The sequence below is a fragment of the Narcine bancroftii genome, chromosome 11 (genome assembly GCF_036971445.1).
Source record: "Narcine bancroftii isolate sNarBan1 chromosome 11, sNarBan1.hap1, whole genome shotgun sequence".
NCBI classification, from domain to species: Eukaryota; Metazoa; Chordata; class Chondrichthyes; order Torpediniformes; family Narcinidae; genus Narcine; species Narcine bancroftii.
This window is the reverse complement of record NC_091479.1, coordinates 69,368,875-69,383,337: the sequence shown is the minus strand read 5'-3', so window position 1 is coordinate 69,383,337 and position 14,463 is coordinate 69,368,875. Positions and strand designations below refer to the sequence as shown.

Sequence of the window (14,463 nt, the reverse complement as noted above, 5' to 3'; positions counted from 1 at the left end):
CTCTCAGGAACGTTCTTGTCGTTTTCAGAGAGAGATTCATGGTTCGCTGGACACCCACAACTGATTCCTTTTTAATCAGCCACTTCAGTGTCTTGCCGAAGAAACTTGCCCCCTCAGGGTTCTCCAGATGATAACTTCTTTCTTTCAGGTCACCACAGAGTGCCTTTTTGTTTCTCTTATTTCAAGTGAAACATTAGACAGCCAGTCCTCTCTTCTTGCATGAACCACAAGGGCTTTGACCAGGCTGAACTAAGCACTCACAACCCATCTTCCAAATGGGGTTTTCCACAAGCTTTTCAGCTTGTCCTGTTCCAGTCCCAGCTACTGCTGCTAACTGTAGCACTGCAAAACTGATCTCTATCTCTCTCTCTGAAAGAAAAGCCTGATTGACTCTCTCTGCTTGCAAAACCACAGGACCCTCCTAGAACAGCAAGTTCCACTGCAGACAGTCTGCAGCTCTGACAAGTTCTTTCATCTGTTGCGTTTTTGTAAACAACAATCCATTAGTGAAGTCTCTTGGACACTCTCCAAAGCTTTTGCAAAGGCTCTGGTGCCGATATGTCTAGCATTAGCAGAGCTCCAGTATTTTAAATAAGATCTGTCTTAAAGTGTTTGTATGTGACCGACTAACAAACCTACCCCAATTTATCTCCCAAAAACAGACTTATATATTGTCACACAAGTGTGTTTGGATGGTGTCTCAATGCCACACTGTTGAAAAGAAAGGACTTCTGTGAGTTATTAAGACAAGATCATTATTTTGTGAAACTAATCTTCCTTCTACTGATAATAGCTTTTTTAATATGGGATCGCTTAAAGCTTATTTAAGAGAGCAAATTATTTCTGATACAAAAAATCGAGAGAATATACTGCACAACTGGATAGTTTAGAGAAAAATATAACAAAATTGGAAAAAACAGAACAGGGTTACAAGAAAATATATATTATTTTTGTAATAAAAATTACAAATGTATAGAATGGAAAAAATAATATTAAAAACTAAAAAATATTTTTCTTTTTTTTCTTTGGCTTGGCTTCGCGGACGAAGATTTATGGAGGGGTATGTCCACGTCTGCTGCAGGCTCGTTGGTGTCTGACAAGTCCGATGCAGGACAGGCAGACACGGGTGCAGCGGTTGCAAGGGAAAATTGATTGGTTGGGGTTGGGTGTTGGGTTTTACTCCTTTGTCTTTTGTCAGTGAGGTGGGCTCTGCGGTCTTCTTCAAAGGAGGTTGCTGCCCGCCGAACTGTGAGGCACCAAGATGCACAGTTGGAGGCGAGATCAGCCCACTGGCGGTGGTCAATGTGGCAGGCACCAAAAGATTTCTGTTGCTGCTGCCACCAGAGGCCCGAGGTCCTGTTGCTGCCGCTGCCGGAGGCCAGGCAAACCCCGGCAGCCCGCACAGCCCGACTGTTGGCAGCCGAGCCCCGGGCCGGGAGCCATCAATGAGAACAAGCACAATACTATGTCTACATAACACGATCAGTCTCTTTCCACTCTAGTCTAAACGCTAACAACTGTGAACTCCATTGCAGAGTTCTCTACAGTCTTAAAAAATGTTCTACTAGAACTTTTCCTTCTGATCCTCAACCAATAAAAAATATTATGAATTAGGAGAATGGGCGCATAAAGTTTTATCTTGGCAGTTAAAGGCAGAGGAGTCATCTAGGATGCTAAATTCAATAAAAACAGAGGATGATATTATAATCTATCATCAAAAAGAAATAAATGATATTTTAGACATTATATAAATCATAATTATTAGGAGACAAAAATGAGATGGACAAATTTTTAACAAATGTTGAACTTCCAAAATTAGAAAATGAATAGATTTAGATGCCCCTATCACAAGAGAAGAAATTGAGAAAGCTTTGGGTACTTTACAAGCTAACAAATCTAAAGGGGAGTATAGGTTTCCTCCTGAGTTCTACAGACAATTTAAAGATTTATTGATGCCTCTTAAGATGGATGTACTGGACCAGATGGTGGAGATCTAACCCCTCCCAGAATCTTTCACAAATGCTGTGATTACAGTGCTACCAAAGAAAAGTAGAGACCCATTAAAAACTTCAACACTCCTGAATGCTGATTATAAAATTGGCAAAGACATTAGTTAATAGACTGGGACAATATCTAACAAAATTAATACATACAAACCAGGTGGGATTTGTCAAAGGAAGACACTCTTCAAATAGTGTAAGTAGACTATTTAATGAAATACATAACATAACAATTACAGCACGGAAACAGGCCATTAGGCCCTTCTAGTCCGCACCGAACCAAACACCCCTCTCTAGTCCCACCTCCCTGCACAATGCCCATAACCCTCCATCTTCTTCTCATCCATATACCTGTCCAACCTTTTCTTAAATAATACAATTGACTCCGCCGCCACTATTTCTCCCGGAAGCAAAATCAAAGTTGAATCTAAGTATAACTATCTCCCGAGATGCAGAAAAAGCATATTATCAATTAGCATGGTCTTTCTTATTTAAAACAATTTGGTATAGACAGAAAATTTATAAACTGGATAAGAATTCTATCATAAACCACAAGCTAAAATTATAACTAATAATCAGATGTCGACGATTTTTCCCTTGAGTAGATCGAGTAAACAGGGTGTCCTCTGTCTCTGGCATTTTTTAACCTATGAGATTGTGAGAGAATTGGATATTAAGGGCTTCAAAATTGGACAGGAAGAACATAAAATTAGCTCATTTGGTAATGATACATGTCTGACACGGATGAATCCTTGATAAAATTACCAACAATTTTAGGAAAGTATAGAAGAATATAAAATAAATAGACAAGAGTGAGATCATGCCAGTGAAAAATTTTGATTATAAAAGATATCAAAAAGGAAGTTGATTTAAATGGAATCAAATATTTAGGTATAATAACAGATAATAATTTACAGAATATACAAACTTAATTACACTCCTCTTTTAGAAAAAAATAAAGATTTACAAAAATGGAAAGACTTGTCCATTACTTTAGTTGGAAGAGTAAATTGTATTAAAATGAATGTGATGCCAAGATTACAGTATCTTTTTCAATCACTGCCTATTGCACTACCGAAAAATTTATTTTGTTATTGAATAATTATAAGACGATTCCTATGGAATAACAAAGTGCCAAGAATTTCATTGGAAAAGCTAACATGGTATTATAAACTGGGAGGATTAAACCTTCAGACTTTAAGAAATACTATTTATCCGCACAGGCAAGACTTTTATCTTTTTTTTTTAAAGAAGTCCCCCTTCTTGGATCCTAATGAGACTGAACTCAATAAAAGACAGCGAAGGACTTTATTTACAAGTGAAATGTTAAGTTATGGATAATCTTATAAAAAATTAGAATATGGCAAATGTGTCTTGGGAAAAAAAGCAGGCATATCATTAAGAACACCATTACATAAAAATGTGTTGCTGCCTATAAATCTGGGTAACAACATGACAAATTCATGGGATGACAAAGGAATAAGATATTTTGATGATTGCTATGTGGCGGGATCTCTCATGTATTTTGAACAATTAAGAAATAAATACAGAGTAACTAATGGGACTTTCTTTTGTTTTCTCCGGCTAAGATCATTCCTACGAGAAAGAGAAGGGCCAAGTTTGGCCCCATCTGAAATTAGTGAAATGGAATGAACAATTTGGCTGGGGAATACACTTAAATTTATAACTAAGATGTACCATGCTTTCCAGAATTAAAGAGTAAAACCAGGTTTACAGAGATCAAAAGAGAGTTGGGAGTCAGATCTAGGTTTTGCAATCAATGGAAGATGTTGGTCTGATTGGCGTTTGGATAGCATAACATCAATTATAAATGCAAGATATGGATTAATGCAATATAATTTCATACACCAATTATATCTCACACCACAGAAGTTGCATAAATCAAAATCTGAAATATTTAACCATATAACCATATACGGAGCGGAAACATTGGAGATGTGTTTTAGGTGTGGGACAGAAATAGGGACTTTTTTTTACATGCTATGTGGTCGTGTGTGAAGGTGATACCTTTCTGGTGGGATATTAGTGAAATGTTAACAAGGATTACAAGGATAATATCAACCTTCACAAGTGCCCAGGAGTTTTATCTCTTGGGCAATTTTATTGAAATAAGCAATAAATTAATTAAATTCCAAATTTCATTTGTTAAAATAGCCTTAGCAGTGGCTAAGAAATGTATTGCAATAACTTGAAAATCTGACTTCCCTCTTCATATAGCACTATGGACTACTGAGATGAATAGTTGCATACCTATGGAAAATATTACATAAAACAAAGAAAAAATGACATTTATCAAGATATGGCAGCCATATTTGGATCATATTGGGGCCCAAATGGGGGCGTGCAAGATGGCGTAGGGAACAGACGTGCCTTCCAGACCTCTCCTGACTCTGATTTATTGTTTTGTCTTTAAGTGCCCGTTAAAGTTCTTTTAAAAGTTTATAAATAATAAGAGGTGTTGGATTAGTGCCTAATGGTTTATATGCAAAAAATGAGGTAAAAGAAAACATCAACAGACTGTTAAAAAACTACATTTTCCGAAATTGTCTGAGCCTACTTGAATACAAGAAGCCAGGACTCAACGTAGAATGGATCCAGAGGAGGACATGCAGAGTTCGGCATTGAAGCTTCGTTTTAAGCCGGTGAGGCTCTCTGAAGGTCGCACTCAACAGCTTTCAGAACAAGGGGCTGGACGGGTGCCAGTGTTTTGCACGGCGGCCACTGCAGGTGTTGTTGCTGAGGCTTTGACAGTTGAATCAGCTGGGGCGCCACCAGCTGGAGAGTTAAAGAGCTGTCATTCGACTGCTACAGTGGTGGCGCTGCAAAATGCATCTTCAATTACAACGGTTTTTCCAGACATCGATTCAGTGAAGATGATTAAAGAGATTTGGCTTAAAGATAACCCTGATCTTCAGTCTCCTGGCATTGCTGGGGGGACTTTGAGAGGGATTTTTATACGAAGTCAAACTGCTAGAAAAGATACTAAATTAAGGGAAGGGACAGAAGATCCCGTGGTCTCTAAGGAACAGCAAGACCCCATTATGCCTGAATCTACTTCTGTTGAAAAATGTCTGTTAAGGATCTTGAAGATAAGATATATTCTGTATCGAGTCACTTAGCTAATTTTGTGAACCTGTTTATTTCCAAGATTAATGCGATGGCGGAAGTCATTAATGGAGCTTTTAAGCTTGAAACCATTGAAAGATTTGAAATGTGTGATCAAGGTTTAGTCGATGCACAGGATCAACTGCAAGATGAAAATAGAATAATTGAAACATTGCAGATCCAAAATAAAAATTTAGCAAAAAAGGTTGATTATTTGGAGAATCAATCTAGACGGAACAACGTGAAAATTGTTGGTTTGCCAGAAGGCATAGAAGGACCAGATCCAAGAAAATATTTTACTGAATGGATTCCACGAGTGTTAGGACAGGATAAATTCCCTGAAGGTTTAATACTGGAACGTGCTTATAGAGTTTTAAGAAGAAAATCTTTTTCAGGACAGAATCCAAGATCTGTTTTGATCCGTTGTTTAAACTATTGTGACAGAGAGACAATTTTACGTATGGCTATTAGAAATGCCCAGCAAAATAGATCTCCTTTGATGGTTCAGAATAATCCTGTTTTCTTCTATCAAGATTTGAGTCAAGAAATTATGTTTCAACGACGCGAATTTAATTCTGTGAAAGAACAGTTGTGGAAAAAAAGACATAAGGGAACATTCAGGTATTCTGCAGTACTGAAGATTTTTTAGAATGGAAATTAGCCAAAGTTCTTTGACAATCCTAAAGAGGTTATGGACTTTGCTCAGTCTCTACCAATCATGCAGTTTCAGGAACGATGTAGTCCTTCAAGGTCTCCAAAGAGAGTAGAGATGTAAGGTGGGATCCAGTTTTTTAAAAGAAATGGAAGCAATGGTGACCGAAGTGGTAACGTTGATTTAAAAAAATAAATCTTTTATCTTTTTTTTGAGAAGAGTTTAAATAGTTTAAATAATGATGATAGTTTAATGAAATGGGAGTTGGGACAGGGAACTGGGTGGGCACTAGTTTCCAGAAGTCATCAGCTAACTATGAGTTATCTCACACCCAATATTTTGGGGGAGTTACCGCTTTGGGCGGTTTAAACAGGAGGAGGTAGTTGTGACCTCCGACCTATTTTTTGTTCTTTTTAATTTTTGGGTTAAGAAGTGAAGGTTTTTTTATTATTATTTTTTTAAAATAAATAAATTTTTTTTAAACTCTTTTTGTTTTCTGATTGTAATTGAGAGGGAATTAGGTTTTTTTTCTCTCCTTTTTTTTCTCTTTTTTTGGGGGGGTCGTTTTTCTCTTTTTTCTTTCTTTTTTAAGAGGATGATGTCACAGAAGATAATAAGTCAAAAATTGAGGATGTTGAATTAGATGAAGAGGAAGATGAGGGGAAAGGTGATAAGAAAAAGAAGAAAATTAAGTACAAATACATTGAGGGAGAAGAGTTTAATAAAATTAAATTAATTTCGATAGAGAATTTTGAAGATGTTATAAATGAAGAATATGGAGAATTTTATAAGAGTTTGAACTTTTTTCTTTTTTTTTCTTTTTTTTATATAAGGGGAGGGGAAGGGAATAAAAAGTTTATCTGATTGTTTTTCTAAGGGATGTTTTTGTTCTCTCGATGAATTATAAAGGAAACTTGGTATTAATGGAAATTCTGTATTTATGTATTATTAATTATGATTTTTTTGAATAACATATGTGGTTGATATATGATTTTAATATTTGAACTTAGTTTTAAAGTGGATTTCATTTGTTAAATACATGTATTATGTTTGATTTAAATATATGTTTAAGGGTATTATTTTAGTATTGATATTTTTTTTGTTGTTAGTAATTTTTTTTGTTGTTAAGTTTTATCCTTTTTTTGTAAGTGGGGTTTTTTCTATTTTATTTACAATATTGTTAATTAATTCTTCACTCTTTATTTTGGGGGGAGGGTTGGACTAATTTTAAATTAGATGATTAATGTTGTGTTATAATTATTGGGGGGTTAATTTGTGTAGTTTAATGATGTAGTATTCTAATTTTTATTATCTTATTTTTTATTATTTCTTTAAATGTAATTTTTATTTTATTCATGTCATAAAATTTTAAATAAAGTTTAAAAAAAATATATTGGGGCCCAAATATAATTATAACAATAACAAAAAGGACAAGAATAAATGCTGCTATAGTATAAATGTAGGCGACTTCCCATTTAGAATTTTTTTTATGGTCAACATGTGAGCCTTCATGGCATGTGGATTTATATTGTGAAAAGGGAGGGGGAGGGATTGTTTTGTTTTTTGTTCTTTTGTAAGAAAAAGTTTAATATATGTATCTATATTTTGATATTTGAGTCATTTCTATGTACATTTATGGAAACAAATATAAAATATTTTTTAAAAAGAGAAAGGGGATGAGTTAGCACACGGGAGGGAAATTGAAAACTTGGCTGAATGATGTACCAAAAACAATCTTTCACTCAATGTCACCATAACCAAGGAGCAGATTGTTGACTTCAGGAAGAGAAAACCAGAGGTTATAATCCAGTAATCAATTGGTGATCAGAGAGAGAGAGAGAGAGATAGATAGAGAGAGAGAGAGAGAGACTAATGGCATTGTGAAGAAAGCATGTCAGTGCCTCAAGAGTTTGCAAAGGTTTGGCATGACGCTAGAAACCTTAGCAAATTTCTCCAGATTTGTGGTGGAAAGTGTGGAGACAGGCTGCATCATGGTCTGGTATGGGGACACCAATACCCCTGACCATAAGATAATGGCAAAACCCTCCCTACCACTGAGAACATCTATAGGCAATACTGACATCAGAGAGCAGCAGCAATCATCAAGGATCCACACCACCCAACAAATGGACTATTCACACTGCTGCCATCAGGAAAACAGGTACAGGTACCACAAGACTCACACCACCAGGTTCAAGAACACCCACTACCCCTACAACATCAGACTCCTCAACAAAAACTCAATCAGGGACTCATTTAAGGACTCTTATTTATGCACTTTATTGATTTATTTTATTCTCTCTGTATTACGCAGTTTGTTTACATTAGTTACCTGTTTACGTCTTTATTTGTTTACATATGTACGCTGTGTACAATTTTTTTTCACACTACCAATAAGTAGTATCCTACCTTTTCCCCACAGGAAAAAGAATCTTAAGGTTGTACGTGATTTCATGTATGTACTCTGACAATAAATATGAAATCTCATCTGAATCTGAGCTTCATTCATTGAAAAGTGAACAAGTAGATGACTTCCTTAACAAAGCAAGCAGATTTGAGTTCTTTTATCACCTCTTCAACTCCATTGCAACTATTTATAAATCCACACCAGTTTCTTACCTCAGCCACACATTTAGGACATCTCCAATCTCCCTTTGGCACATCCAGAAGGGGAGGAATGAGACAAAAAGTGTGGTAACTATCATCACATCCATCACATAAAAGTAAACGGTCTTCATCATCACCACGTGCACATACAAGGCAAACATACAAGTCAATCTGCAAGAGATGAATAGTTGTCAGTGATTAAATCATCTATTTATGAACTAAGCATATTTAGAAAAGTAAATGACTTTTGCATTTTTCCAAAATGAAAATTTAAATTAAAGCAGTCCAACTTGGCTAAATGTGTAAGATCCAACAGAAAAAATAGTAAAAAAATCTTAATTATACATACAAGTATCTGTATACATCCTTTACTTTTGTAACAAGACTATCAAATTCAACAACTTCAGTTACATCCCTATTTGTGACTATTCCAAAGTTCACTCATTTTTCTGTGGGTTATCTGCCTGTAACCTTAGCTCAGCTTTTCTCTTTCCATTAGTGCAGCCTGCCCTTTATTTCAGACTTTATATTCCATTATTCATGTCCTCTCTTGTGCTCTCTTTAATTGGCCTCCATAACTTATCAACCAAATTTCTTTGTCCATAGTAGGGGTCCCAAAACCTGTTGGACCATTGAACCCTTCATGGAATCCTTGGTACCTCATCGACACCCAGGCATGGAATCCTTGGGTTGGTGGTGGTGATAGATGGGGGAAGCAGGGTGGCAGCAGCGTTGGACATATACCTCTTTCTTGGCTCCGTCAGTCCTTTGATCTGTACTATTAAGAGAATGAAGCCAAATACAACATGATAGCCACCCCTTGCATAGGCGCTATTTTCAAAAGTTCGAATTGACACTCCCCCCACCCCCCCCAACAAGTATATCGACTCCCAGGGGTTGATATGACCACTTTGGAAACCCCTAGTCTATAGCTAGTCTCAAAAGCAACTCCAATTTCACCTATTCAAGATACACTCTTTGTCCCATCCATCTAGCCCCTATTCTCTGCAATATAAAATTAAATTTTATATGTATGATAATAAACTCACTATCATTATCCTGTTCCTCTGTAGCACACGAGTGGATTTCATGAATTATTGGATGTTACTTCTATTAACACCCAAACACACTTTAACTTCACTTTTTTTTTTAAAAAGTGAGTTTATTACAAGCAAGGAATATACAAGCATATTTGGACTCCAGCTCCAGCCACTAATCTACCCTCATTCCTGACTTCCTGTGTTCTGGATACCAGCTCATGTTCAAGACACAAATGAGCCAGATGTTAAACCATCTTGATTTCTGAACAATCGGAATATCAGTTTTAATACAGTAAAAACAGCTTTAAAATAAATCAATACAACAAAAGGACATTATCAATCTAGCTCAGAACTTACAAAGTTTACAGCCAATGCTCCTTTCCGCTGTCTCATTTGCATGCGAGGCAATTGTGATTCTGAACTCTTCTTATGTCCCATTGACTTCACAGTCACTGAAAACTCCTCATCTGAAACAGAATCCACCCAAAACCCAAAATGAAAATAAAATCTTCATTCTGCAGTGAAATGTTTGATTGAAGGCAAGAAAGTACACGAATTTAGTTTTGGATATATATTATCTGTTATTCTCCCCAGGCAAAAGCCATGGATCAAATGCTGAAAAGTGAGATTAATATTGAGGGACACTTGATAGTTAGCAGGTTATGGTGAACTGAAGGGCTTGTTTCAGAAATGTACCATTTTATCACTCCAAAAGAAATTCCACCAGCCCAGAAACCTGTGCCTGAATGTGAATATGCATACATCAGATAATAATGGGATTGATCTGGGTGGGGTTCCAAGGTACTGACAATTTTGTCTTATGTTACAAACACAAGTGGGGGATATACTCAGCAAGTCAGGTACCAATCTGTAGGGTTGGGGGGGGGGGGGTGGTGGGTGGGAGGAGAAACTGAATTTTTTCACTCCCAATATCTTGCTCACAATTTCAAATTTAAGAGCAAAATAAAGAGTGCAAAGTCAACACTCAATTCATCAATACTTGAATCAGTCAGGGTCAATTTGCAAGTATTCCAGAAACTCAGCTTCAACATGCATACAGCCAATAAAAAGAAATTTAAATTTCTCCAACACCTTAAATAAAAAATTCCATTCGACCCGATCAAAAGCTTTTTCAGAATCTAAAGCAACTACCATTGGTAGATTGGGCTGCTGACATGATGCATTGATGAACGAAATAACTCTTAAAATATTATCAGAAGCATACCTATTTTTAATAAAACCAGCCTGATCTGTATGTACCAATTGAGGCAAATACTTACCAAGTCTATTTGCCAGTACTTCTGCTCTTATTTTGTAACCTACATTCAATAAAGAAATTGGTCTATACGAAACTAAATTCAAAGGATCTGTCTTTTTTTTGGTATAACCGTTATTATTGCACTCAAACACGAATCTGGTAAAGCTTGTTCCTGAGTCACTTGTTGAAAGGCATCCATAAATAGAGGAGACAAATCCTCAAAAAACCTTATAAAATTCAACAGTGAATCCATCATCTCCTGGAGACTTCCCATTGGGCATTTGTTGAATAACGTCCTTTATCTCTAAATCAGTAAAAGAGTCTAGTTTCCTCACATCATCTTCTTCCAATCTTAGCAAAATTAAATCAGACAAGAAAGCTTCAATAGCACCATCATCTCAAACTCTCTCTGAAGTATATAATTTCTGATAAAATGATAAAAATTGGTCATTGATTTCCTGAGGTTTTTAAGTAACTGAGTTACCTTTGCGCACTGCATTGATATTTCTCGATGCTTGTTCTGTTTTCAATTGCCATGCTAAAACTTTGAGCTCTATCCCCTAACTCATAATAATATTGCTTAGATCTTTGAATCAATTGTTCAAACTGATATGTTTGTAACGTATTATATCTTAACTTTAATTTTATCTTTTAATCAACTTCGATAGAAATTTGGAATTTCAGTGAATTCTTTATTTGTGTCTTATCAGCTTAGAGTATAAGTGAAGAATAATTTCAGAAGAGATGAAAATTCCTAAGTTAATGAAATTTGAGTTCTTGATTTCTCACTCATTAAATAAGGGTTTTATTTCTGAGATGTACACATTGTTGCAAGACACAATGGATAAAATAAATTTAGATAAATCTAGGACCAAATGGGAAAGTGATTTGTCATATTGATTAGGCTGATTGGGAGACTATGTGTCATGATGGAGTGACTAAATTGCTTAATGTAAGATAATAGTGTGGTTAATTATAACTTTTTGTATCAGTTGTATCTGACCCTTGAGAAATTGAAAAAATATGGATTTAGTAATTCAGAAGTGTGTTTTAGATGTGGAGTATGTGTAGGAACATTTTTACATTCAGTTTGGTTTTGTGGTAAGGTTCAACCATTTTGGCAAAGATTAGGGAATTTCTTCAAAAATTGTTTAAGATTAAATTTTTATTAGAGACAAAAAATTTTCTGTTGGGTTGTACTGCACTACTTACTGATTTGGGGTTGGATAAGTTTCAGACAGCTTTTCTTTGTATTGCATTGGCGGTTGCACATAAATTCGTGGCTATTTCATGGAAGGAGGAGGTGAATATAATTCGTTAGCATAATGAGTTGAAATCTTGTATTTATATGGAGAAGATAACTTACAGTTTGTATAATAATTATGACTTTTTTTATTAAGATGTGGTCGCCTTATTTGAATTGTGCGGGCTTAGTAATATCTTAAAGTGTTGTATAAGCTTTTTTAATTGCTCTTTGTATGCTTCCCTTGCCGGGTATGCTGAGGGTGGGTAGGGAGGGGGAGGGTAGTTGTAGTTAATTTTTGTTTTTTTATATTACGTATTTTGTATGGTTTTTTTTTAAATCTTAAATAAAGTTGGTAAAAAACATGCATACAGCAGTACAAAGTGTACGAGCAAGAGGACATTCAACGTAGTAAATAGGAGCAGAAAGCCATTCAGCCCTTCGAGCCTGCTACAGCATTCAATGTAATCATGCCTGATCAGACAACCTCCATCTTATCCCTACTTTCTCTCCATACTGCTTAATCTCTAACTAATAGAGGCACATGTAACTCACATTAAAATACAACTAATGAACTGGCCTCCACAACTTTCTGTAGCAGGGAGTTCCACAAGTTCACAACTCTCCAAGCGAAAAGGTTTAACCTTATCTCAGTCCAAAGTGGCTTCCTCCTTATTCTTAGACAGTGACCCCAGTTTTAGACATCCATAACATTGGGAACATTTTTTCTGCATCTACCCTGTCTAGTCCTGTCAAAGTTTTCTATGTCTCAATGAGATCCTCCCATTCTTCTAAATTACAAGCAGTTACTATCCATTTTTTCTTTATAAGTCCATCCAGCAATCCCAGGAATCAGTTTGGTAAACCTTCACTAAACCCCCTCAATATTAAGATGTCCTTCCTCGAATTAGGAAACTAAAACTCACATTACAAGTTATAGACTCATCAAGGTCCCATACAACTGCAGTCAGAACTCCCTGCTTCTAGATACAAAACCTCTGGCAATCAAGGCTGACATACTGCCTGTGTTCCTCACTGTCTGCTGTACCTACATTCCAACCTTCAATGACTGATGCACCATGAAACCTAGGTCTCATTGTACCTCCCCTTTGTCTAATTTCTCATCATTTTAATTGAGAGATGCAGCAGTAATAGGCCCTTCTGAACCATGCGACCAATTAATCTACTAACCCATGCATCTTTGAAACATGAGGAAAAAACCAGAGCACCCAGAGGAAACTTTTGCTGTCATGGGGAGAAAATACAAACTCCTCACATACAGCAGTGGATTCAAAACTGGGTCACTGGTGCTGTAATAGCATTGCACTAACTGCTACGCTAAATGCGCCACCCTAAGTTGTTAAGAAACATGGAGGACATGCCTGCCAAAGTTCCTTAGGCTTCTTTCAGATTAGGGACAATAAACATGTTTTTGTGAGGGGCAGACCGTTAGCTTACCAATTTGATCTGAATTTTTGAGGAGGTGACAAAGACGGTTGATGAGTGTAGGGCAGTGTTTGTCATATACATGAACTTAGGCAAGGCATTTAACAAGGTCTCTCATGGTAGATTGATTCGGAAATTTAGGTGCATGGATCCATGGTGAGTTGATAGTTTGAATATCAAGCTGGCTGGCTCAAAGGTCAAGGGGGTAGCAGTGGAAGTCTTTTATTCTGGCTAGTCTGTGACCAGTGGTGTTCCAGTGATATTTATGGGATATACATAAGTGACTTGGATGAAAAAATAAGCGGTGGGTTTGTAAGCTTGCAGATGATACAAAGGTTGGTGAAATTATGGTTAGTGTTACAGAGGGTTATTAGAGAATGCAACAGGATGCCTATCAGTAACAGATAAGAGTAGAGAAATGGTAGTAAAGTTTAATCCAGACAAGTGCGAGGTGTTGAGCTTTGGCAGATCAATGGAATGGAAACAGTTAATGGCAGAGCCCTTAAAAGTATTGATATACTGGAGATCTGGTGGTCCAGCATCATAGCTCATTGAAAATGGCCAGGCAAGTTGATAAAGAGGGCATAGGGTATGCTTGACTTAATTGGACAGGGCATTAAGTATGAAAGTAAGGAAATCACATTGCAACCATATTAAACTTTGGTTTGGCAGAACTTGGAATGCAGAGTGCAATTCTGATACTCCATTCCTGGGGTTCAATATCTCTGCAGATCTATCCTGGGGCCTCCATGGTGATGGAGTCACAAAAAAGGCTCCAGGAAGGGGGAGGAGGATAGTACAGAAAAGGTTTACTAGGATGTTGCCTGATTTGGAGAGTACGAGTTGGGAGAAGAGATTGAATAAACTTGGGTTGTTTTCTCAGGAGCTGAGGCAGCTGAGGGGTGACCTGATAGAGATTAGCAACATGGTTAGCACAAAGCTATGACAGAACCAGTGACCAGGGTTTGAATTCAGAGCTGTCTGCAAGGTTTCTACATTCTTCGAGTCTGCATCGGTTTCCTCTGGGTGCTCTAGTTTCGTCCCACCCTTCAAAGCAAACGGGAATTGTAGGTTAATTTGGGTATTTGGGC

General features: G+C 36.7%; 1 protein-coding gene across 3 annotated transcripts in view; it reads right to left on the bottom strand.

The window, feature by feature from the left end:
- Nucleotides 1-14,463, bottom strand: part of kdm5a (lysine demethylase 5A) — a 176,932-nt gene that overhangs the window by 120,931 nt on the left and 41,538 nt on the right. For all 3 annotated transcript variants that reach the window (XM_069903296.1, XM_069903294.1, XM_069903295.1), the window contains 2 exons: nt 9,783-9,892; nt 8,398-8,556 (listed from right to left, as the gene is read on the bottom strand). In XM_069903296.1, the coding sequence (XP_069759397.1) occupies nt 8,398-8,556; nt 9,783-9,892 (269 nt within the window). The remainder of the gene's footprint in view (nt 1-8,397; nt 8,557-9,782; nt 9,893-14,463) is intronic.